General features: G+C 39.9%; 1 protein-coding gene across 8 annotated transcripts in view; it reads right to left on the reverse strand.

Moving 5' to 3' along the window:
* LOC132395472 (voltage-dependent L-type calcium channel subunit beta-2-like) overlaps positions 1–26,121 on the reverse strand; it is a 324,563-nt gene that overhangs the window by 91,302 nt on the left and 207,140 nt on the right. The window contains exon 1 of one of the 8 annotated variants that reach the window (XM_059972151.1): positions 22,850–22,979. The exons of 5 other annotated variants lie outside the window; for them this stretch is intronic. Coding sequence is in view for 1 of the 3 variants with exons in the window: in XM_059972148.1 (XP_059828131.1) it covers positions 22,433–22,465 (33 nt within the window). In the remaining 2 variants the exon portion in view is untranslated. Of the gene's footprint in view, positions 1–12,769; positions 12,849–22,432; positions 22,826–22,849; positions 22,980–26,121 lie in introns of those variants that run through there. 2 more of the 8 variants (XM_059972148.1, XM_059972150.1) reach the window with 2 other exon arrangements.

Consider the following 26,121-nt stretch of genomic DNA (forward strand, 5'->3'; position numbering starts at 1 on the left):
AACAAAAAAAAAAATCGAGGAAATCTTTTAAAAGTCAAATATGGAATGTATTTACGGATATTATAGTGCAAAGTTCATTCCATCTCTCCAGGGATACAGAGAAACTCGTCACATCAAGGAGCATGCTCAGTAGCTAAAGCTTTACGCAGATGCTCACATCATACTGTGATGTTCACCTTCTGTCAAGCTGCCATATGAAATCTCAAGGGTACAGTATGAAAATAGCAGGATCCTAGTAGAGCTGTAACATATGCAAGACAATGGCTTCATTTTTTGTCATATACCTGTTACCACATGTTCAAAACTATATTGCTAGCTTTCACTCTATTTTTGAGATCTTTAAATCACAGATATTATACTTTCCTGTCGCTACCTAATTAATAAGGACAGGAACCAGCAATGTTTATAAAAAAAACAAAGCTACAATGGAAGCCAAGATGCTAGTCACATACACAGAATGAAAATTTAGCTGCACAAAAGCAGCTACGTTGGTTAGAAGTGATAAATAAAAATGGAAAAATTAAGTATATCTGATATCCCAAGGGCATCGAAACACGGTTGAATTTAATGATTACTATTAATACCTGATGTTAACAGGATGATCAATCGTAATCTTTAACAGCTTCAACTTGAAGCATACACCATTATACCTTAGGCACAAGCTGCTAGGAACAGAATCTGTTTTTCATTTCAGACACCACATCCCACCCACAAGTGAGAAAACATCATTTCCTAAGAGACAGTGTTATTCCAACTGACACTTTTCAACAGAAATATAATGTTCTGACTTTCAAAATGAGAAACATAACAACCTACCATTGAATGCCAATCTACCTGGCTAGACAAAGCCAAATATCTGCAAATCTGTCAAAGACCAATTAAAAATTGACCATATTCGCAAGTACGTATACGCACAGATGCAATGAAAATCGCACTTGCAACAGCAGGATGAGTGCTTAGCATCAGACATGAAAAACAAAAACAAATTACACATTTTTTTACAAGAAAGAGTCCACTGTAGTGCAAATATTGGTAGTGTTGCTATACTGAGATAGTGATCAGAGTTGTTCAAGAACCAAATGGTTAGCTGTACTTGAAACTGATAGTACAGAACTTCAGGCTTCTGACGACAGCCGCAAGAAGATGGCACGTCCCAGATAGTGGGTGTCATCGATAATAGACATTGCTTTCTCGAGGCAGTGCTTCATGAAGATAATGCTTCTAATGGGGAGGGATCCTGCAATCACTTAGGATACTTACATCTGTAGAAGTTCAGTGACACACCAAATTTAAGTAAAGACATTGCCACACCTTCCTTGTGATTTCATCAGAATCAGGCTTAATATACTGGCACATGACACAGAATCATAGAAAACCTAAAGCACAACACAGGCCCTTTGGCCCACAAAGCTGTGCCCAACATGTCCTTACCTTAGAAATTACCTAGGGTTACCCACAGCCCTCTATTTTTCTGAGCTCCGTGTACCTGTCCAGGAGTCTCTTAAAAGACCCTATTGTATCTGCCTCCAATGGCAGTAATTTTGTTAACTGTGAGGCAACAGTACAATATAATACATTATATTGAGAAATATGTAAGTAGATCAATTACAGTAAATAATACACAGGACAGGTCATCCAATGAATTAATGCCCAGGAATTGAAAGCTGTTAACCCTCTCCGTCATTGATCAATCATAATGTGGACCGACGTACATTTCCTTTCATTCCCTTCCTGAAGTCAACAATCAGCACTTTAGGTTTATTAATGCTTAGCAAGGTTCTTGGGATGTACTGGAGGAGGGTTGTCAAGGTGATGTTTAGACTTGAAATCAAAGTGGGTTGATGAGACATACTGAGACACCAGAACAGACGATCAGAGTCTGTGACCACCATTAACCACTCAGTTACACTAATCGTACATTACCTAATGTGCAGCAGTAAGTCTATTTTCAATGCTGTCTTTCTTATATAAACAATGTCATCTGATCAATTTCTAGGATGAAATCTTCAATTCAAGTTGGTGAGTTTATTGCCAAATGCACAGGTGTTATGAAAAAACTTAATTTGCACCAGCATCACAGGCACATAGCATTACAGACACAAAAATACCACAAATTACACAGAATTAGTATAAGACAAAGCAGTTGCAGTTGAAAATGGTCACTGTTCCCAAAAAATAGTTACAGCAAACTATTAATGCACACTTCTTTGAGATATAATAAAAAATGGAAGCATTTGAAAGAAATATAAACTCACTCCGCAGTTACGATCACAACTTAACAGAAACAATGATCTGTTCTGAGCAATTACAAGGAAGGCACACCAGCACCTTTACTTTCTTGGAAGGAGATTCTGCATGTCACTAAACACTAACAAACTACTAAGGTGTACTATTGAAAGCACTCTGACCAGTTGCATTACAGTGGGCTATTACCGTTCAAGTGTGCATCCACATAGGAAGTTGCAGAGAGCAGAGGACTCAGTCCAACACATCCCAGGCATATCCCTCCCCATCATCAGTAGTAACCACAGTATCCACATTTTGGGAACAATGACCATTTTCAACTGCAACTAGCTTTGCTTTGTCTTATACTAATTCTGTGTAATTTGTGGTATTTTTGTGTCTGTAATGCTATGTGCCTGTGATGCTGGTGCAAATTAAGTTTTTTCATAACACCTGTGCATTTGGCAATAAACTCAACAACTTGAATTGAAGATTTCATCCTAGAAATTGATCAGATGACATTGTTTATATAAGAAAGACAGCATTGAAAATAGACTTATTGCTGCACATTAGGTAATAGCAAGCACTCCTGGGCTGTTTCCTACCACTTTCAAAATTTAAGACACAACAGACGGTAGATTCTGGAATGTAGAGCAGGTTGAATGCTGGGAGAACTCAGGAAGTCGGGAAGCATCAGTGGAGGTAATTGGATAAAGGGCTTCAGACAATGAAATCCGATAGGGTGGGGCGTGGAAATCAAATAAGGGAGGCTGGATGGTAAATGGGAGACGGTGGAGGAGGGGGAAGAAACAAGTTGATGGATGGATGTCAGAAGAACTAGGTAGATAAGGAAGGAAGAGAAGAAGCCTGGGATTCTGAACAGAGTCAGGCTCACAACAGTAGAAATGAAACCTGCATTGCTTGATGGCTGCAAAGGTAGAGTAATGAGGACTGAAGTCAGGAAGCAGATTTCACCCAAAGGGCACCATGAAAGTTGTTTGTCAAGACAAAGGATCAAGTCATTTTTTATGCATTCCTGTAAGCTACCTATAATGGAACTAGACGTCTCATTTACATAGAATATAATTTTAGGAACCCTTCATGAAACTTCAGCGCCATAAGTGGATGTGCATGTTAATGACACTTGAGGCCTAATTTAAGTCTGACCTTGGGCCTATTGTTCAGGCCAGCATTCCATTAGTGGGCTTCTTATTGGGAAAGTTAGCATGGTTACCTGGGTAAAAAATCAAGGGGCCTGTAGCAATGATCCAGAGAAATTAATTTGAATCCCACCAGAACTTAAAATTAATGAAGGTAATAAATGTTGAATTAAAATTTAGAAACTGTAATTCTGACAATCCAACTTCTCAATCGCTGTGAAATCTTCACTAGCTCACTAATTTCATTAAGGACAGCAAAACAGTCTTCAAATAACACCTAGAAGCAACACTTCAAATAACTCCTGAGCTGAGAATGTTCTTGCCTCCATCCCAACAGGTTCACCACAGAGCTAGAATAACACGTGGCTGTTAAAGCCATATATCAACCAAAAACAAGGCCTCAAGAGCAGATGGTCTCTGTGCTTAAAAACCTGGCAGGGAGAAACTTTGGAGATAAATTAACAGTTCTTAACCCACATATGACAAGAGGATGATATGCCAGTAACCATCAGAGAACGAGTCATACAGCATGAAACAAGCCCAATTGCCCATGTCAAAGGAAGGCACAGGAGTCTGAAATGATGGTTTAACTTCATCTTTACTTTAAACGAGGCACACACATATCACATGATGATGTATGCAATTAATATATTTTACATATAACCCATAATTAAATATTTAAACAAGAATGCTTTATCAAATTATATATACTTTTCATCCATGCCAACCAAGATGCCCACTGATGCTCGTCCCATGTGCCTCAATTTGGCCCGTACCATTTTCTATCTGTGTAACTGTCCAAATGTCCCAATTTTTCTTATTATTCCTGTCTCGACCTTCCTCTATTAGTTCATTCCATATTCTGTCTGTGTGAGGAAGTTTCACCTCAGGTCCCTTTTAAACCTTTCCCCTCTTTCCTGCAACCTACGGCCTCCAGTTTTTCATTCCCTTTCCTTGACAGAAAGGCCAATTTCATTTACCCCATGTCTCTCATTAATTTAAATACATGAGAATCAAGAAGAGACATATTCTGACCACCACAAGCTTCCAGATGCTGCCTGCAACAAGAAATGTCACAGCCTGCGTTCTCCACAAGCTTCCTCCTTGAATCTCCTTTCACCCATTCCAAGGACAATCCTCACTGCCTGATAACCAAGAAAAAATGCAGATAAATTACTAAACTCAACCTTTATTTTCACCCTTGCAAGTGGGCATAGCTTTTTAAAGAGCTGCATTCTCTAGTTAACTGTGACTAGTGTTGCAACAGAACTTGGTGAAGAAGGTTCCAGAAGCTCACTTAGAACTGTAACCACTCTGGAAGATGTCCCATTAACAAAATATCTATGTTGATAGCTTAAATGACCAACTATTTCCAGTTTCTTAAAGAATAACTATGTGGAGGAAACAAAGATCACTGAACAATCTGAGAGTGCAAAGTAAAGTTTTTCAGTGAATGCATTTCTCCACCTAAATCCATTGTAGCTGCAATACCATCATACTAAAATGATAAGTTAAAACAGCATCTCACGATTATACATACAAGACATGCTGTGGGTCATCAGCAGTGGCAGAAATGTATTCTTCCACATACAATAAAGGCAGATGGCATTGCCTCTGGAAGCTAATGGTGCAATGCTGGGTAAACGGGCGGTATGCAAGAGACAGAGACCACATCAAGCGTATCTGAACGTGCACTGACAACCTACTGAATGTAAACGAAGAGCAACATTCATACTGAACTGTGCAAGCCACATGCTACTGACAGATCGCACAAATCTAATCAAGGCTCTGGCCTTCTCACACATCCAGTCACAAATGGTAGTGAAGTACCAAAATAAATGAGCAGAGGAGAAGGCTCAGTGAGCGACCACATCCTCAGAGAGGCAAGAGCCCATCACACAAGTACAAAAGTGGATGATCACCCTAGTCTCTACCTGAGGTCCCCACAAGCCGATTAAATCAGTGTGAATTGATTGGCTTGTGGGGACCTGATGGTGCCTGACAGCAATGTGTTCCACAAAGATTATGGTCCCTGCAGAGTTGCACAGATATAGTGGTGAACTAACGGCAACTTTAATCAGGACATTCCAGCAGACATGCAACACCAGACAATAGATTTAGGTCCATCCAGGTATATCCAGTCTACAAAAAAGCTGAATTCAGTTCAGCTAATTACCATCAGTTTCTCAACTCTAAATCATCAGTGAAGCGACGGAAAGAGAATTTGGCATCGGTATAACCTGGCACAGCTTGCTGGTGCACAGTTTGAATTCTCACCAGAGCCACTCAGACCCAGAGCTCAGCACAGCCATAGGCTGAACACTGATAATGAAAGACGAACTACAGTGTGAAGTGGAGGTGACTGCAGTTGGCAACACGATAACACTTGTCAAAACGTAGCATAAAGGAGCCCGAGTTAAAGTGAAATCAAGGGGGAGACTCACATGTTCTAAAATCAGTGATTACCAACCATTAAACCAATTACCAACTGAGTTTGAGCTATGGGGATAATGGAAATTTTTTTACTCAGGAAAGTAAGTGATCAAATTATCAAATGCAGAAAAATGGAATTTATTGTATTCACCTTTGAAAGAGTTGTGAAGACATCTGACATTTCTCTTGTAAGTTAAATAAGTTGCGTATATTTCATTGTACGTGAGAAACTATTGCACATTGGAAGAAATAGAAACAGGTTTGAAAGCTTTCTGCACAGCAGAAAATTTACATTTTCTCAATTGTTTCCCATGTTAAAACAAGCCATGTAAATCATCCAGGGAAGCTTGGCTGCATGGATTTAGAATTGGCTTACCCACTGAAGGCAGAAGGTGGTAGCAGCTGGAGCTTCTGCTGTCTGGAGGTCAGTGACCAGTGGTATTCTGTTCTGAGACGTCTGCTCTTTGTGATGTTTATAAATGACTTGGATGAGGATGTGGAAGGGTGGGTCAGTAAGCTTGCAGATGACATCAAGGTTGGTGATGTTGTGGATTGTGCAGAAGGTTATCAGGAGATACAACAGGACATTGATAGAATGCAGTGGTGGGCTGAGAAGTGGCAGATAGAGCTCAACCCAGAAAAGTATGAAGTGATTCACTTTGGGAGGCCAAAATTGAAGGCAGGGTTAATGGCGGGGTATTCTTAACAGTGTAGAAGAACAGAAGGATCCTGGGATCAATGTCCACTGGTCACTCAAAGCTGCCACTCAAGTCGATAGGGTGGTTGAGAAGGTGTACATGTGTTGGTCTTCATTAGTTAGAGAACTGAGTATGAGAGTCATGTTACAGCTCTATAAAATTTTGATTAGACTACACTTGGGATATTATGTTTACTTCTAGTTGCCTCATTATAGGAAAGACATGAGAGTGGGGCAGCAGAGATTTACCAGAATGTTGCCTGGATTAGAGAGCACGATTTACGAGGATAGGTTGAGCAAGCTGTGGCTTTTCTTTCTAGAGCAAAAGAGATTAGCAGGTGACCTGACATTGGTGTATAAGATAAGTGGCACAGATTGAGTGAGAACCAAAGACATTTTCCCAGGGCAGAAATGGTTAAAAGAGGGGGTATAATGTTAAGGTGATTAATGGAAAGTATGGGGGGGGGAGAGCGGAGAAAGTCTGAGGTTGGTTTCTTTTCCCTCCTTAGAGAGTGATAGGTGCGTGGAATGCACTGCAGGGTTGGAGTAGAGGCAGATACATTCGAGTTATTTAAGAGATATGGAGGGTTAAGTTGACCGTAGAGTAGGTTAAAGGGTCAGCACAATATTATGGACCAAACATCCTGTACTGTTCTATGATCTATGTTCTAGGTATTGCAGCAAAACATTTCTGAGCATTTCAAGGCTTTACAGTTATGGCTGACTGCCAGCGAATGAATCTACTCTAAACTCAACAGCAGCCTGAACATGGTGCTCCCTTACAACCACACCAAAAACAACTCATGCAAACTCGTTTGTGCTAATCACGACGCCCAATGTATAAATAATACACATTCTATTGTTTAGATCATTTAGAACAGTTTCTTCTTCTTAATATTCCTGCCCAGCAAATCAGTCACTCACTGTGTAAACAGAGTTTCTGCACATGATTTGCCTAGATTTTTGAAGTCAGTAAGATTCCAGGACAGTGGCTGATTTCCCAGTAATATTTACGTATAAAAAAGATTGTATGCAAGACCATATAGAGTCATTACATGGAATGTCTGAAAAAGATCTCTCATTAGTGAACAAATTCTTAAAGATTTAAGCTATCTGTTTGATTTCCATTGCTATCTATGGAAGTGTCTTTAACCTGAAGTGTTAAGTCTGTTTTTCCTTCCACGGATGCTACCTGTTCTGCTGAGTCACAGAGTTGTTGAAGGAGGTTTGACATGGAATCAAGACCTTCAGCCCATTAAGTCCACACCACCATAAACTACCCAATCACAGCCTTATTAACTCCTCCCAGATTCTACCATTCACTTACTCCCTGGGAGTTGTCAGTTAACTACCAACCTGCACATTCGGGATGTGGGAGGAAACTGGAGTACCTGGAGGAAACCCACACATTCACATGTAGAATGTACAAGTTCCACACAGACACAGCCTAGGGTCAGAATTGAACCTTGGTTTCTAGCAGTCGTGAGCCAATGGATCTACTCACTGTGTCACTGTACCAGCCAGTTCTAGTATTTTCTGTTTTTATTACTGACTGAGCTCAATCACTTCAGTTCAAATGCTAGGGATTAAGCATACACACTGAAAAAAAAATCTGACTACCTGGCTCAGTTAGTTGAGATGTTGAAGACAATACTCCCGAGGCAAAACTCCGTTTTAAATTTACATTGCCACAAGTTTATTTCAGCGATTCCTTCAAAGACAGCAGACATGATTAAAATCCAAACTACTGCTGTCTATAACTGAAAAACTAACACTCAAAGTAATCCAGCTGGATAATGACAGATCTCATTGCTGAATATCCTGTGAACATTCATTCCCTTGGTTCACACATGAAGAAGTGGTGCATTGGCAAGTTTATGGAATATGGCCAGCATCAATAAAATTGTTTTCATCATACCAAAGCTGGAAATGTGAAACCAATATAGAAAATACTGGAACGATAAAACAGACCAGGCACCTAATGAGAGAGAAAAAACAAATATAATTTTTCAGTTTTATCAAAAATGGGAATAGTCGGAGATACAGGAACTTGGAAAGGCTGTGACATTGGGCAGAGGGTAGATTGATGATTATATTCTAACATTTGTTTAAACATTTTGATAAAAGACAATCAAAGAAAGGAAATTGCTTTTAATATAGAAGAGTACAGCATAGAAACCGGCCCTTCAGGCCACAATGTTGTGCCAAACTAAATTAGTAATCAAATGCCCAACTAAACTAGAAACACACACAAAATGATGGAGGAACTCAGCAGACCAGGCAGCATCTATGGAAAAGAAAAAACAGTTGACGTTTCGGGCAGAGACCTTCATCAGGACCTGATGGTTTCCAGCATCTGCTGATTTTCTCTTGTTTGTGGGCCAACTAAACTAATCCATTCTGCCTAAAAACTGTCCATAGCTTTCCATCTCCTGCACATTTGTGTGCCTACTTAAGAGCCTCTTGAACACCTCCATTGAACTTGCCTCCACCACCATCCCAGGCAGTGTATGCCAAGCGCCCATCACTCTAGGTAAAGAAAAAGTTGCCCTATATAAATTCTTTGGACATAGCCCCTTCTAACCTTAGATGTGTACCATCTTTTATACATTTCAACCCAAAAGGAAAATACTGTGTACTCTATCTGTGTCTCTCATAATCATATAAACTTCTATCATATTTCACCTCAACCTCCACATCTCTGGAGAAAATAACTCGAGTTCTTCCAGCCACTCATATCCTATGTCCTTCAATTCAAAAGCATCCCGGTAAAGCACTTATATACAGTATACATATATTAAGTTGTTGGCGCGTGATCAAGTGGTTAAGGTGCTCGACTAGTTATCTGAAGGTCACTAGTTCGAGCCTTGGCTGAGGCTTGCCTGTGTGTCCTTGAACAAGACACTTAAGCACACATTGCTCTGTGACGACACTGGTGCCAAGCTGTATGGGTCCTAATGCCCTTCACTTGGACAACACTGGTGGCGTGGAGAGGGGAGACTTTCCGGTCTTCCATAAAAACAAACCCTGCCCAGGCTTGCGCCCTGGATACTTTCCAAGGCGCAAATCCATGATCTATCGAGACTAACAGAGGCCTACACACTACACACATTAAATACAGTATATATCTGTATCTTAAATTATAATATCTCACAAACAATGTGCATATACCACAATTACACAAATCATGCTCAGCAACAAGATGTTCCCTCTAAATATGCAACTGACAAAAATATTACTATGTTTTTCTAATAATGACGCAGAAAATGTTCATTCAGCTCATCTGGTCATGCCAGTTCCCAGTGCAGCAATATCCTTTTAGTCACATTTCTTCTCAATTACCGTAACCCTGCAATTTATTATCTCACATTTGACTCACGTCTGTCCTAAAATAAAAACCTTTAACTGGAAAACAGTTGTTCTGTGGCAGCACAAAGTTTATAGCAAGTGCATTTGATTATCTTTACCAGAATAGGAACTTCCAAATTCAGAGCTTTCATTTAATTTGATTCAATATGATATACGAATTTGGTAAAATTATGCTACCATGGGTTTGCCTTTTACCATTATGTTCGGACCTCATAAAATATTTGAAGAGGGACTTTGTACTTACACTTGTATAAGTCATCAGTAGCTAACCACACAACATTTTTCAATTCATCTTCACTGTATATTCCTCTTCCTCTTGGAGAACCAGATAGGAAAATCCTCAATTTTTTGATTTTTCCTTTCTCAGTAAGTCCTTAAAATAATTCTGAAGAGGCTAATCTCCAAATTCTGAAATAGAGTATTGAGAGGGGAGTACCTCACTGCTGTAGCTAATACCACTGATTAGCCAATACTTGTCTTCCCATATTCTCATTTAGCATTCCACATAGAATATTGTTTGTACTGTAAAATACTTCGGGACTGAATGGTGTGCATCTTATATTATGGAGATCCATGGGAGACTGTAGATCCTGGAAATCTGAAGCAAGATATAAAATACTGGATGGACTCAGCAGGTCAGATAACATCTATGAAGAGAAATGGACAGCTGATATTTTGGATCAAGACTTTTGATCAGGAATGGTGAAAATAAAGCAGTTGGAGCCAGAGAACTGAAGGCTGTTAAAAGCTGTTGGAGAGCATGCAAAGTGTCATGGATATAGGTGGGAAGGGACTGAACCAGGGGGGACAAGATGGGGACAAGACATGAGGATACAGACTTGCCTCTACAAGACAAGGGTCAGTCCGCCAGACCATAACAGCATTGCCCTTGTCTGCAATGGGTAAAATTAGGAAGGGTGTGCAGAGAGTCAAGGTCTGTGCACTTGGAGGAGATAAAGTTGGAGTAGGTGAGGGGAGCAGAGAAGTGAAGACAGTTAATATCCCAGTAAGAGTTAAAAACAGAGAGATCTAGGGCATGATCCAAATCTTACATTATGATTCTCTTTAGATAGTGCCAATGATGGCAAAACTAACAGTCTTCCACGACAATCAAGGGCCAGCATACCCATTGTGGATCAATGACCTAAAAGGTTATCTTTGTTTTGTGTCTGCATGTGCCCTCTTACCAACTGAGCATTTCTGATCACTTTTGTCTTTATTTCAGATTTCTGCATCTGCAGTATTTTACTTCAGCTGCTTATTCTCCATATCCACCAAGAGGAAAGAAGTACGCTACTCGGCTGATTGATTCAGTTCCACAAGCCACGACAGACAAACTCTTTGTGTCTAGTTTCCTCTCCCAATCCCTATACCCTATGATCATTACAACCAAAAGTCTATACTTTCAGATACAAAAATACTCAAATGCTGAGCATTACAGAATATGTTTGTTTCCTTGTCTTACTCAAAAATGGCCAGTCCTTCCTCCCTAGTATCACTCTCTCCAGCCAGATGATACAGCTTCTCAACATCTAATCAGTTTCCTTCTCAACCTTTACAAGCTTCAATAAAATCATGTCTCGCCCTCCTTAACTCCAATGACTCTAGGTGCACCTTAGTGTATCTCCTCACAGGAATCAAATGAGTAAAACTACACTGCAACACTAGATTTGAATTACAGTACAGAGGGAGGCTACTTGCTGAATTGAATCTGTCCCCAGTTCTAGAAAAGTAATCTTCTCTTGTGCACGAAATATATTGCCATACTTCAGCACAGCCAGATCCTTCTGCATTTATTAGTCTTTCAGCCTTTAGAAAATAATTTATTTTTCAACTCTTCTTGCCATATAAATAATGTCACATTTCCAAAGATTATACTCCCATCAAATGATCAATAATTTCTTATTCATTGATATAACCTTATATTCCTTAGCTTTATTTTATGCTCAATTCCCTCATACTATTTAAGTATTTATTGTGTCTTTGTCATGCAAAGTTTTTTTATAAGATTTTTGAGTAGTGTCTGAAGAATATCAATACTGTTCATTATAATTCCACTTCCCTTTACTTCTCTTGACTCACCCGTACATTTGAACTCTTCGGACATTTTCAGAGAACATCTTATAAATGTCTCTTAACATTTCTTTCCTGCTTCATTCATGAATTATATATTCAGTTTAATCAATTTTTTCTCATATTTTCAGTCCTCTTAACTATTTTTCTTCACAGTATTAAAAGTATATAAACTTTGGTAACTACTGCACATTCAACTACATTTGGTAATTTGGTTTGCTGAATCTATGTGAAGATTAAATTCCCCAACTGTTGCATTTCATTTGCTAAAGCATTTGGTTAGCATTCTCTCCAAAAGTATAGAAGCTGTTGCTTTAGATTTCATATTTCACAATGACAGAGAAAGAACATTCTGTTCATTGCCTCTGCTAGCTCTCTGAGCAATTTCATCCATTGCTTTTCCGTCCTGTTTCACCATAACCTATTCTCTCACACATCATCAATTGACTTCTTCTACCAGCCAATTACCAATGAAAGATAGAAGATGGATATTCTACACAGAGTATCAGGGATCAGGATCAAGTCTGGGTCATAGGAGCTGTGAGGGACAGCACTACCTGCTGCATCATTCTGGCAACAAACTATTCCTATCAATGTTTTGGGGAAATGTTACCTCTCATCATTGAGAGTATTGGCTCTGCTTCTTAATCTGAGCCAAGATTATTCTTCTCTCTTTTGCTCTAATAGTAAACTTGCCATTAGGGATGTTTCTGTTTCTGGTCCATTTTTCAGGTCCTGTCTAAACTTCCTTAAATGTCAGTTAAATTAAACACAAACAAATCCATTTCTGCTGGATGCTCTTATACTGTCATACCTTCAGCTCCAGAATCACTTTGGTAAATGTTCAGTCCTGTTTCTCCAAGACCAATTACTGATTCTGAAGAACAAATCTGCATGGAGCTCTTCATGCCCACTACACTGCTGAAAGCACAGAAACAAGTAAGCAATGAAATTCACAAATGATTTCAGCAAATGCTTCCAAGTACTGAAATGCTGAGGACCCTTGCCCCATTCACTGCGTAATATGCAACTCAATCAGACTGATGATGGAATATGAGATCACTAAGCATAGGTCGAGCTGTCAGTCAATAACCAGTCCCCAAAGACCTCCATCCTACCATCACCACTCATACCTCAATCATTGTTATGTGCTTACTTAAAGCAATGTAAATGTACAGTGTGCAGGTGTGGCCTCCTGTTTATCGGTGAGACGCAACATAGATAGGGAGACTCTTCAGTGAGCACCTACACTCCATCCACCAGCAAAAGCGGGATCTCCCAGTAGCCACCAGTTTAATTCCACTTCACATTTGCTTTCTGTCTATCCATGGCCTCCTCCACTGTCCGGATGAAGCCACACTCACATTGGAGGAACAACATTCCGCCTGGGTAGCCTCCAACCTGATGGCATGAACAATGAATTCTCAAACTTCCACAAATGCCCCCCACCCCCTTCACCAGTGCCCATCCCCTTTTCCCTCTCTCATCTTAGATCCACGTCTGCCCATCGCCTTCATTTGGTGTTCCTCCCCCCTTTTATTCCTTCCATGGCCTTCTGTCCTCTCCCTTCTCCAGCCTGGTATCTCTTTCACCAACTTCATAGCTCTTTACTTCACCCCCCCCCCCCCCACTTCATGTTTCACCTACCACCTTGCGTTTCTCTTTCTCCTCCCCCCACCTTTTAACTCTGACTCCTCATCTCTCTTTTTCCTAGTCCTGTTGAAAGGTCTTGGCCCAAAATGTTGACTGTACTCTTTTCCATAGATGCTGCCTGGCCTGCTGAGTTCCTCCAGCATTGACTGGGTGTGATGCTTAAATGTACACTGCATAAGTAACTGAGGCATGAATGTACACAGCCAAGGCTGATTCAAGTCTTTGTAGCAAGATACTATCATTACTACTTCCAAACGTATTGCTGAAAGTAAATAAATCAAAATTAAATTGTGATCAATTGATCTATATTTTATTATTTCTACCATATTTGATCAATTAAGACAATTGGTAATAATTAATGGATTGTTATGGGCATTTAAACTATACAAAAGACTAGGAGGATGAGGATACTGTCAAGATTAGGTCTGAACCAGCCAGGATCTTACTGACTGGTGAAGAAGCATGTGGTGCTGCTCAGCCAATGCATGCTCCTAGTTTTTAGTTTCTTAGGGCTTACTCTTAGAGAGTTAGTTTTAACAAAGATTTCCTACATTTGGCCATCATGCCCGTTATGTTGTCACTTCCAGGAAACTCTGAAAACAAAAGACTAAGCGAGGGAGGTGAGAGTGCTAGCAAGAATGGGAACGAAGGAATAAATTTATTTTAAAAAGTGAGTTGAGTACCCGTTAGTTCACCATCGGCTTTTGCCACCATCTGTTACTTACTTATGACCTAATATTTTCAAAATTGAGTTACCCCACTACAGAATTGTCTGCTGCAATTATACTTTGAAGCATGCAGGGGTGAAGGTTCTTACTCACTTTGTTTTAGCAAAACAGAAGCTGAATAAGCACTGAGGTGAAAAACTGCAAAGATACTAGCAGCACTGAGGTTTCTGCAATGAGGAAAATTATTTGTAGTCATTAAAATACAAGGCGACACAGCAAGATGCAATGAATTGCTGGGAGATGTTTATGTGAGCATTGTTATTGTGCATTGTTGTTTTTATACTCAGGTTATTTCCATTACTGAGTGCTAATGAAATCATGTTCTCTGGTGTTGCACTCTAAATAATATTCTTGCTATTTGAAGATTCATTGGTACAAAGGAAAAGGAAATAGATCAGTAAACTGTGGATGTTTAACAGTGAGAATTATCAAACTGAGCCCAGTCCCAATCCTTTTCAATTCTAACACTCCATTTCATTAATGATCATCCCTATAACGATCCGGAGGCTATGGGGACTCAGAAGAAGAAACAGGGACTCCAATCTACCCAGCCTCAAACCTGCTCTTGTAGCAACAAAACTTGTTAACTGGTTAAAATTCTGGTCAGTGTATGTCAAACAAGCCTCTCAACGTTCCAGAATGCATTTCAGCAAAACTCACCACCACCTCTGCTTTCCGAGGAGGGTGAAGAGAGCTGGACTACGTAGATTGATACTCACGTTGTTCTGCAGAGGCACAACAGAAAGCATTCTAACAGGTTCCATCACGACAGGGTACAGAAAATGCTCTGCAGCAGACAGTAAGCCTCTACAATAAATAGTCAAAACTGCCCAAAGCATCTCTGGCACCAGCCGAGACATCAAGGACATATATAAAGGTGCCAGAAGAGGGCCAGTAACATCACGGAAGGTCCACCCAACCTGCTCATGAAGTGTCTGTCTCACTCCCATCAGGAGCACTAGACTCCAAAATAGTCACTTTCCCCAAGCAGTGAGGTGCTCAACATCTCCACCCACTAACCCACCCCTCCATAACCCCCACCAACACTAATCACCTTATGTACAAACACTTCTATGCCCATCATCATTTTATGGATATTATATATTTATTGTTTTTATTATCATTGTGTTCTTTATCTTATTGTATTTCTTTTGAGCTGCATTGGATCCAGAGTAACAATCATTTCACTCTCCTTTACACTGTGTACTGGAAATTATATAAAACCATCTTGAATCTTGAATGATAACTATGCATTATCTATCAGATTAAACCGGACCATTATCTAGGTCTTGTTTAACGCAGAAACAGTCTGTTACATTATCTGACTAACTGCTAATGGACCTGAACAGAATGCATTTTCTTGATTTTACAATGCTATTATCTCCATTTCTGACCTTCATAACAGAAAAATTACTGATGAACCAGGATGAAGTTGCTTGGCCTAGGGCACTGAAGTCCTGCCAAAGAATTCCCACTGAAAAAAAATATGGCCTACAACAACCAAAACCTATATGCTTGTTGTGATCAGCCAAGAGAGTGTTTCCCTGGATTTCCATTGCCTTCAGCTCAAAGAGGCTCCTTAATTCCAGCCTTGGTCAGATGTTGGTCTTGCTCTCAATGGGATTTCCTCTTGTATGACCTCAGGAAAATGGCTGTTTCATCTATGTTTCCAAGAAGACTATAAAAGGATCTGCGCGCACACACACACACTTACTGATTCAAAGTAACAGCTCCCCAAGGAGTGAACTTGGGGAGTTCAGGAATACTCATACAAACAATATACTTAATGCTTGATCAAAGAGTAAAATAGAAATTATTTTAATATCAAGCCCATTTTTTCCCATTTAGTTCTCAACATTACAGTGGGCTCTGCTCATCAGATGAATGTATTGAGGGTAAGTTCTATATAAAGCTTACCTATCACCATCATGGAAGTATTCATAAATCCCTACACCTAGCCTACTGATATACAACAACCAATTCCACTTTTACCCCATTCTCTCACTCCTCTTGTAAATGTATTACCACAAACATAACAACTTCAAAAACACAACAGTTTCGACAGATGCTGGAAATCTTGAGCATCACATGATGGAGTAAAGGGATATGTAAATAGGGGTATAGATTAAAAGCGATTAAAAGACAAAGATTAGCTAATGATCAATTACCTTATAGGTACCTTATGTTAGTTGTTGGACAGCCAAAAGAGAACCTTACCCAGCAACAAGTGACATACCTGACATTGTTCCCTAATAGTGTTAGACATAGGTCTAAATAAAGAATTGTCTGGTCGCACAAAGTATTTTGAGGTATAACATAACTAAATAGGGGAAGGATGGTGTGGGGGGGGGGGTAGAACGTTCAAGAGTAGGGGCAGGTGTCAACATGAGGAACTGAGGTTATATCCAGGCTAGTCTTGGCAGAAATAACTATAACTAACCAATAATGATTTTACATCTAATTGTATCTTAGCATGTGATCGAAACTATTCTAAAACTGTATTAACTAGCGTAATTATAATATTTCCTGTAATGATGAATGTTATAAGTAGTGTGGAATTGTGTTCGGGGGCGGGCAGTGCCCGGACTGTCTCTTTGGGAGGTCAGTCTGTAGCTTCCCCCATAGCATGCTAGGAATAAAAACTGAAGTTTGACGAAGTATCGCTTGATTTATGGTTTTATTGAATTTGTGGTACCTTGCGTTATTGCATCGGGTTGATCCCTCTTTCACACACACACAAAATGCTGGAGAAACTCAGCAAGTCAGGCAACATCTATTAAGAGGAATAAAGAGTCAATAATTCTGGACAAGGCCCTTCATCAAGTCTTGCCAGGCAGCATCCCCATAGTTGTGGTCTGACCTGCTGAGTTCCTCAAGCATTTTGTGTGTATTGCTTAACCACGTCAACATTGTTTCCCTAGATATTCATGTATTTAACTAGTTTAACATTAAGTCTAACTTTGGCAACCATATCAGATTGTAGCCAAGAGGTAATTTCTACTTGAGAATAGGAGCAAAGACCAATCAACCTGCAGAGAGTGGAAAGTCTAAATTCTTCAACAATAACAACATGGTTGTTTTTGAAAACGAGGTGATTTCCAATAAACAGTAGCCACTTCTCTAGAAGAATCTCAATAATGCTTAAAAATTTGATAAACTGATCATAAGGATTTATGGTTTATTTAATTTTCTACATATTAATGATCTTCATATTAATATTCGATTGCATCATTTTTTGGCTTAATAATGCTAGGTTGTGAACTGCTGAGTTGCTTGAAGAGCCAATGGAAGTTTATACCGTACACTTGATTTCAATCAGTAATGATCTGTTGCAGGATTCCTTCCAGTTGAAAATCAAAATGCTGAATAATGTCTCCTACAGGCACTTCATTTCATGACATCAGTACTCACAGTAAAATCCACAATACAAGGTCATAATCACAAATAAAGCACATCACATTTCAATGTTAAATTTGAACTACACAAGATAAGCTGAAAATAACATTTCATCAATGCCTCAAAAGGCAAGGCTGAGAGAAAACAGTTCAGACCAAAATATGCAGGAAGGTGCCATCTTTGTGGAGAAGCACGGCAATCTCTTGCAGTCAGCCCCAAGTGTAACACAATTGAATACCATGTATGTCTTATCCTATTAACTCGAATCGTAACTATCTTTTATTGCAGTACAAAAATACTACAAGGATTTGCACCTCGATAGCACTGGGCGAGCGAAGAAAAGATAACGTTCCAAGTTTGAAAAGCCTGTTTTAATGGGTTCTTTAGAAAAACTGGCTGGACCAGTTATTATCTCAAGTGCAGATCTCTGAACAACAAAAAAAATTGTTTTCATCCTTTGACCAACAAAACTGTTTCCCATCAGTGTGAGCATTCACTGTAAAAATAACAGCAGCAACATAAATATATAATTTGAACTCTTGTGTTTCACATATGCATTCACGATTGAGATTGGGTTTTTTGGACTACAGGAATCGACAGTATGGGGATCAAATAGTTTGTCTGTTGCCTTATTTCCAACTTACCGCTCAACCTAATTAGTTTAACTCTAGCATACTTTCTTAAGCAAATCCATCACCAATATAGAAACTAATCTATTCTGTTACCCATCTCTATATAAAGAGCCTGACATGTGGACTCTATGAAAAGTATTACCATACCTCTTTTACCTCCCTCTTTGCTCTGGTTTTTCTTTTGCTAATATTGAATCTGATTCTGCTATGTCATCTAACAATAGACAGTCAGCCCTCCTTATCCACAAGGGATTGGTTCCGGGACCCCTCGCGGATACCAAAAACCACTGATGCTCAAGTCCCTTATTCAACCTGTCTCAATACAGTGGACCTTAAGACCCAGCGGAACCCCAGACCTTATTTTAACCTGCCTCAGTGCAGTGGACATTAGGACCCGGCCGTTGTCCTCTGAATCCACAGTGTTTCTGTCCACAAAAATAACCACGCTCACGATCGAAAATAAAGTGGAAATAATAATGCGATCGGAAAGAGGTGAAACGCCATCGGTCATTGGAAAAGCGTCAGGCTAGTCGGTCAATGATCAGAACAATTTTAAAGGATAAAGTGAGAAAGGCCCTGCCCCGATGAAAGCTACAATTATTACTAAGCAATGCAGTGGTTTAATTATTGGGTTTTGGGTTTTTGATCCTCCACATCAACCAGGCACAGATGGAGAGTGCGCTCGGAAGTGGTCTGTCACTGGATCGAACTCGGGAACTTTCCGAGCCTGGCGCTGAAACATACATTCTTAAGTGTTTTATATGCATAGAAAGGTAAAATATATACTATATACTAAGACAAACGTTTGACTAACTGACGCTAAGTAATACCAGATGTACCTGTTCTGACTTACTTAGTAAGAGAACTTAAGTTTTTCAATCCCGATCCACGGTAACCTACACATCCCCCGTATACTTCAAATCATCTCTGGATTACTTATAATATCTAATACAATGTGAATTCTATGTAAAATAGTTGTTATACTGCATTGTTTAGGAAAAAATGACAAGGGAAAAAGTCTGTACATGCTCAATCAAGAAGTGCTGGAAGAGCTCTTCCGGGCTTTCTTGATTTGCAGGTGGAACTCGCACATACAGAACTTGCAGATAAGGAGGGCTGACTGTATCCCATAAAATAATACTTTTAGGATAGAATTCACCTCAACTTCCTTCAAATTTCCCTTGTCAACTGCATCCCTATTTTCCTACATCTTTGGTTTATCCTTGGTATATTCTGACAATTCAGCATCGATGAACTATTTATGTCAGTGTGAAGTCCACCTATTTTGAATATGCCAGGAACAGTTGGTTGAAGCTGCCTGAAGATTTCACTTTCCACCTGCTATAGTTAACTGTGTTCACAGATGATTTTAATATTCAGCATTTCTGATCAGATATTTGCAAATGATCTGTACCTAAGAAAATCTATTCAAATTCTGAATCACTCTGCTTATTGTAATTTACAAGAGTCACACAATTTCTAAACTAAATTTGGAATCTTCCCATTGCCAAGTGTAACAATACATGGAGTCAGATAAATTTAATCATCACGAAAAGTAGGCAAGTCAGGTTCACACACCCACATGTCTGCTACATACCATTTGGTTTATACACTAAATTTTTATCTTCTGGTTGGTGACATCCCAAAGGTGGAAAGTTGCTCCTTATTTATTCTTACAAGCGCTGTTTCAAATTTTGAATTTTTTCCCAAAACCTGCCTGTTCTGAGCAGACAATCATTGCTTCCTACATACAAGCGTTCTACATTAAATTTCTTAAGTTAAAACCTAGATCATATTTTGTTAAATAATAGCACCTAAGTTAGTATTCATTTCAAATGCATTTTCATTCTGAGAATGTATAAAGACAAGGGAATGGTCTCATCAGTGTAGTTCACCTCACAGATCTTTGTTACTATTCTTAAATAATCATCTTGTAACATACACCCTGGTTCTAGAGAACCTATGTCACAACGAATTTGAATTATTATCTTCAGTGAGTCAGTTGGCATACGGTATATACTTGAGTCTTTTCTTCTCCTTCTGAAGCATTCCCTCAGGTTTGAGGATGACTTGCTTTCATTTTTTTTTTGGTTCAGAGGTGACCAATGAGACCAATGTAGGATCTGCAGACTCTACCACAATATGTAGGCAGAAGGTGCGGAACAGGACAAGTGGGTAGATAGTTGGTGAGACATTGGGGTCCCTCTGCCATTTTTACAAGGCTCCCATATGCTTCAACACAGGACCTCAAGTTTCCCAGTACCATTCAGAACAATTCTTTTCCACTTTGTGTGGTCACAGGGCTAGATTCCTAGTAATAATGATAATATACATCTTCAAAGTGGCTTTCAGACCACTCTTTTTGTACTGCTACAGAATTGAGTTGCGTTAGGCCTGGGGATGACGTGGCCTATCCCTTAGGCACAACATTGCATAAAGAGATCATCCTTGGTTCACTAGTTGATCTGGCATACAAGGGCCACATTTGCACTTGTGCACATTTAGAGGCATATTTCCCAATAATCATTTGCTAATTTTGAAAGCATGAAAGATGATGGACCTTGGCATTCACTAAACAGAGACCCTCTATTGGACAGCTCCCACTATGCAATTCAAACTTGAGAAATGAACGCTCATGGTGAGATCCTGGAAAATATGGACCAGTTCAAAGGAACCACCTCTGAGTGAAGGCAGATACCAAAGATGAAAACTGCAATCAGCTTCTGTACGCCACCCTAACCATTGACCATCTCAGAATAAGGGTGTTTGCAGCTTAAGACATCAAAGCTATGCAAAACCCTAAAATGCTCATCATTAACCTATCAAGTTAACAATTTCATCTGGAGGAGCTGCAGTTGCCTTGCACTTGAGAGAAAAGCTTAAGACTATAATAGTACTAACAAAATGACGAATAATGGGACAGTGTGGTGGACTCAAAATAAGAATAGACCATTAAGCTGCATATCAACGGCAAGAATATATCCCTACACAAAATTATTACTGTGATTTTCAATCAATAATTAAACTTGACTGTTGCATTTCAGATCAATTGTGAATGGGCAGTACACTGTTATTAGCAAAGCCCTTAAAGTGCTGATGTACAGGAGTCCATGGAGAGCTGAAAGTGGCCGATCTGGTTGGTAAGGTGGCAAAAAAGGCATAAGAAAGGCCTTTATTAATGAAGGAACTGAATTCAAAGGTCAGGAAATTATGTTGGAACTTTATAAAACTCTAGTTACCACACACATCTGGAGTACTGCATTCTGTTCTGGTCACCCCATTATAAGGAAGGAGGTAGAAGATATGGAGATGGTGTGGGAGAGGTTCAATAGGATTCTGCGCTAGGATTCTTCACTAGGATAGAAGAGGTTGAACAAACCTGAGTTGTTTTCTCTGGAGCGGGAAGACCAGATGAAAGATTTTGTTAATTACGTTTATCTACACGCATTCCAAGGTTAAAACAAATATCACACAGAAACTTAAATACCACGGATTTTGAAAATCTGAACTGAAATCAGAAATGGGTGTAAATAATCAACAGAAACAGGAGTTACAATTTCAAAGGACCTGTTGAATTCCTGTTTTCACTTTACGTTTCCAGAATCCACAGTATTTCGCTCATGTGTGGTGGCATTTTAAGAACTTTCACTGAGGTATTTCTTAAAAGCGGAAAAACGTTTGTCGCGTATAGCTGGCTTGATGAAGAATTCCACCTGGGTACAGGGTTTAAAACAGCAAATGTTGGACCTTCTCAGATCTCCCCGGCATTTCCAGCAGTTCATCGTTTCACTTACTTAAGCTGTGCACTCCGTGTATCTTTTATTTCCAACTTAGCAAGTTGTGGCTATAACGTCAATTGATGTTTTTTTTTAAATTATTCTCTCAACAATGTGTGCCTTAGGCGAACAAACCCTTGCAAATACATTAATGAAGGAAGCAAGCGTGTTTTAACTAGGATACACCAGGGCCGTCCTCTGTTTTCGGGACTGGGAGATGGGATGGTTGTTTTGTGGATTTCGCTCTCTTGGACTTTGGCCTTTTAACTTCCTCCCCTCCTTCCCTGCTTACCTCTTCAGGCTCCTCCCGGCCGTAGAGGTACATGTCCCCGCCGCAAAGAGGTCTGCACTCAGCTCTCGGCTGATTCCATGGGGTTTCGAGGCAAAGTTAACGGAGACTGAATGAACCCTTTCCCTTCGCTTCCCTCAACTTCTGCAAACTGGGAACGGAAAGGCGGTGCCAGTATTTGCAGAGAGAGAAAAAAGTGTTCCCACCCACCAGCCTCCAAGCCCCTCTGTCTGTCGGACCGCGACTCTGCATCTAATTTGAGACCCAGTCCGGCTGTGGCCAGGGAACAGCCCCCGGCATTGATAATTGACCTCAGTCACCCAACTGGCCTGGAGACTTCAACGAGAGCCCGCAGCTGCCTGCCAAGTTCTGCCCCAGAAAATTGCAAACACCAATCACCGCCTTCCAGCTTGCACGTACCCTGACAATACCCTGGATTTTTCGCTTCCACGCCCTCTATCTCTTTTTGGTACTCATTCTGCCGAACCATTGGCTCCCAGCGGTGGCGCCGCATTCAGATAATCGAGGGGGGAGCTGGCAGTGGACACTGATTGTTTGAGATATGCATGCCGGAGGAAACGTAAACGCTGACGCCAGTATTGGCTATTCCCCTTCGTTGTCGCTCGGAGTGCGTGATCTTATTATTAGTTCAAAGAGAAAATTCTCCAACTAAAAATAGTAACTGCATTGGTCCAAGATCCCGAATCAACAGGCAGTCATCACAGGATTAGGTTTGAATCGATTCAAACGCCCACAGAACTTACGGTCAACGCGGATATAAATGGCATGATGGTAAACGAAAATAAAATATTTTGAATTTTTCATAATGTACGTAATTGTAAAGTATACTTTCCCGAACACCCTCCCCCATTCACTCTTCCCGGTCCCGGAAAACATGCACTTTAGTCGAAGTTCCAGGCAGTTACACTGTGTTAAATTATCAAGCCTTTAACTCAGCTACAAAGTGTTCAGTTTTCATAGCTAGAATTTCAGGCGTGGACTATAGACAGGGTTTTTTTTTGGATGGGGAAATATGCTAAATATTTCTGGAATAGCAATTCACGAGTGTAACCAATCAGCCAAATGCTTTGAAGGATGTTTTTCAAATGCATTCTTTTAAACAAGCTTCTTAGTGTTGTGAAGTCCTGTGTAGGGAAAGTTGCAGACTTCAGTATTGACAGAAGTAGTCAGACAAAGTCAGATCCAGTTGAGATGCCAATTATGGAAATTTTATCCAGATGACCAAACGAAGGTTCTCAACATGAAACAACTGTCCATTTCCCTCCACAGATACTATCTGGCTCACTATTTCCTTCAGCATTTTGATTTTTGCTCCGGTCTCCAAAATTAGGAGACTACAAATAAACTATAAAGAAATTGGAAGTAAAATAATTTACACCTAATGAGTAACACCACATCATATCTTCCCAAAAGACTACATCTATATAACTTATCATACAAATTAGACTTCACATAGAACTTAGAACAATACAGCACAGTACAGGCCCCTTGGCCCACAATATACTGAATTTATCACCTACTCCAAGATCAACCTTCCCACATAGCCCTCCTCCAGGTGCCACTTCTGTTTTTAAAGCAGCTTAACCCCAGCTCTCAGCCAGATTCCCTAACCTCTTCGTGTTATCATATTCATGAGTTTTCTCTTCAGGATTTTTTCCAACCTACATCCCTCCCTGAATATTACAATTTGCAGTGGATTGGCTAATTGACATCCTTTTGCTCCTAAGCCAAGGTTTCCTTTAAAAACGTGGTGACCCTGCAACAGAGCATGGAAAACTATTAATGATTTAGATGATAATGTGGTGAACTGGATTAGCACATTTGCAGATGACACCAAAAGTGGGGGCAAAGTGGTCAGTGAGGAAGGCTACCAAAGCTTGCAAAATGGTCCGGAATAGTCGGAAATACAGCAGATGGAGTGTAATACAGATAAGTGTGAGGTGTTACACTTTAGGAGGACAAACAGGGTAAGGCTTGCGCAGTGAATGGTATAGCACTGAAGGCTGTGGTAGAATAAAGGGATCTGCAAACGCAAAGATCCTTGAAATTGGTAGACAGTTGTAAAGAATGCTTTTGGCACATTTGCCTTCATAAATCAGAGGACTAGGTAGAGGAGTTGGGATATTATGTTGTAGTTGTACAAGACATAGGTCAAAGTCTGAGTAGCATTTGCAGTTCTGATCATCTACCTACCGAAAAGATCACTACATTTCAAAGAGTGCAGAGAAAATTCCCATGGATGTTGCCAGGATTTCAGGACCTGCATTACAGGGATAGGTTCAATAGGTTAGGAATTTACTCCATGGAGCTTGGAAAACCATATAACAATTACAACACAGCAACAGGCCATCTCGGCCCTTCTAGACTGTGCCGAACGCTTACTCTCACCTAGTCCCACCTACTTGCACTCAGCCCAAACCGTCCATTCCTTTCCTATCCATATACCTATCCAATTTTTTTTTTAAATGACAAAATTGAACCTGCCTCTACCAGTTCTACTGGAAGCTCGTTCCACACAGCTACCACTCTCTGAGTAAAGAATTTCCCCCTGGTGTTAACCCTAAACTTTTGCCCCTTAAGTCGCAACTCATGTCCTCTTGTTTGAATCTCCCCTACTCTCAATGGAAAAAGCCTATCCACTTCAACTCTATCTATCCCCCTCATAATTTTAAATACCTCTATCAAGTCCCCCCTCAACCTTCTACACTCCAAAGAATAAAGACCTAACTTGTTCAACCTTTCCCTATAACTTAGGTGCTGAAACCCAGGTAACATTCTAGTAAATCTTCTCTGTACTCTCTCTAATTTGTTGATATCTTTCCTTTAATTCGGTGACCAGAACTGTACACAATACTCCAAATTTTGCCTTACCAATGCCTTGTACAATTTTAACATTACATCCCAACTCCTATACTCAATGCTCTGATTTATAAAGGCCAGCATACCAAAAGCTTTCTTCACTACCCTATCCACATGAGATTCTACCTTCAGGGAACTAGATTACTCTGTTCCACTGCATTCCTCAATGCCCTACCATTTACCATGTATGTCCTATTTTGATTATTCCTACCAAAATATAGCACCTCACATTTATCAGCATTAGACTCCATCTGCCATCTTTCAGCTCACTCTTCTAACTGGCCTAAATCCCTCTGCAAGCTTTGAAAACCTACATCATTATCCACAACACCACCTATCTTAGTATCATCTGTATACTTACTAATCCAATTTACCATCCCATCATCCAGATCATTAATGTATATGACAAACCACATTGGACCCAGTACAGATCCCTGAGGCATACCACTAGTCACCGGCCTCCAACCTGACGAACAGTTATCCACCACTATGCTCTGGCATTTCCCATCCAGCCACTGTTGAATCCATTTTACTACTTCAATATTAATAACTAATGTTTGAATCTTCCTAGCTAACCTTCCGTGTGGAACCTTGTCAAAGGCCTTACTGAAGTCCATATAGACAACATCCACTGCTTTACCCTCATCAACTTTCCTAGTAACCGCTTCAAAAAATTCAATAAGATTTGTCAAATATGACCTTCCATGCACAAATCCATGTTGACTGTTCCTAATCAGACCCTGTCTATCCAGATGATTATATATACCATCTCTAAGAATACTTTCCATTAATTTACCCACCACTGACGTAAA

Source organism: Hypanus sabinus, chromosome 6 (genome assembly GCF_030144855.1).
Source record: "Hypanus sabinus isolate sHypSab1 chromosome 6, sHypSab1.hap1, whole genome shotgun sequence".
NCBI classification, from domain to species: domain Eukaryota; kingdom Metazoa; phylum Chordata; class Chondrichthyes; order Myliobatiformes; family Dasyatidae; genus Hypanus; species Hypanus sabinus.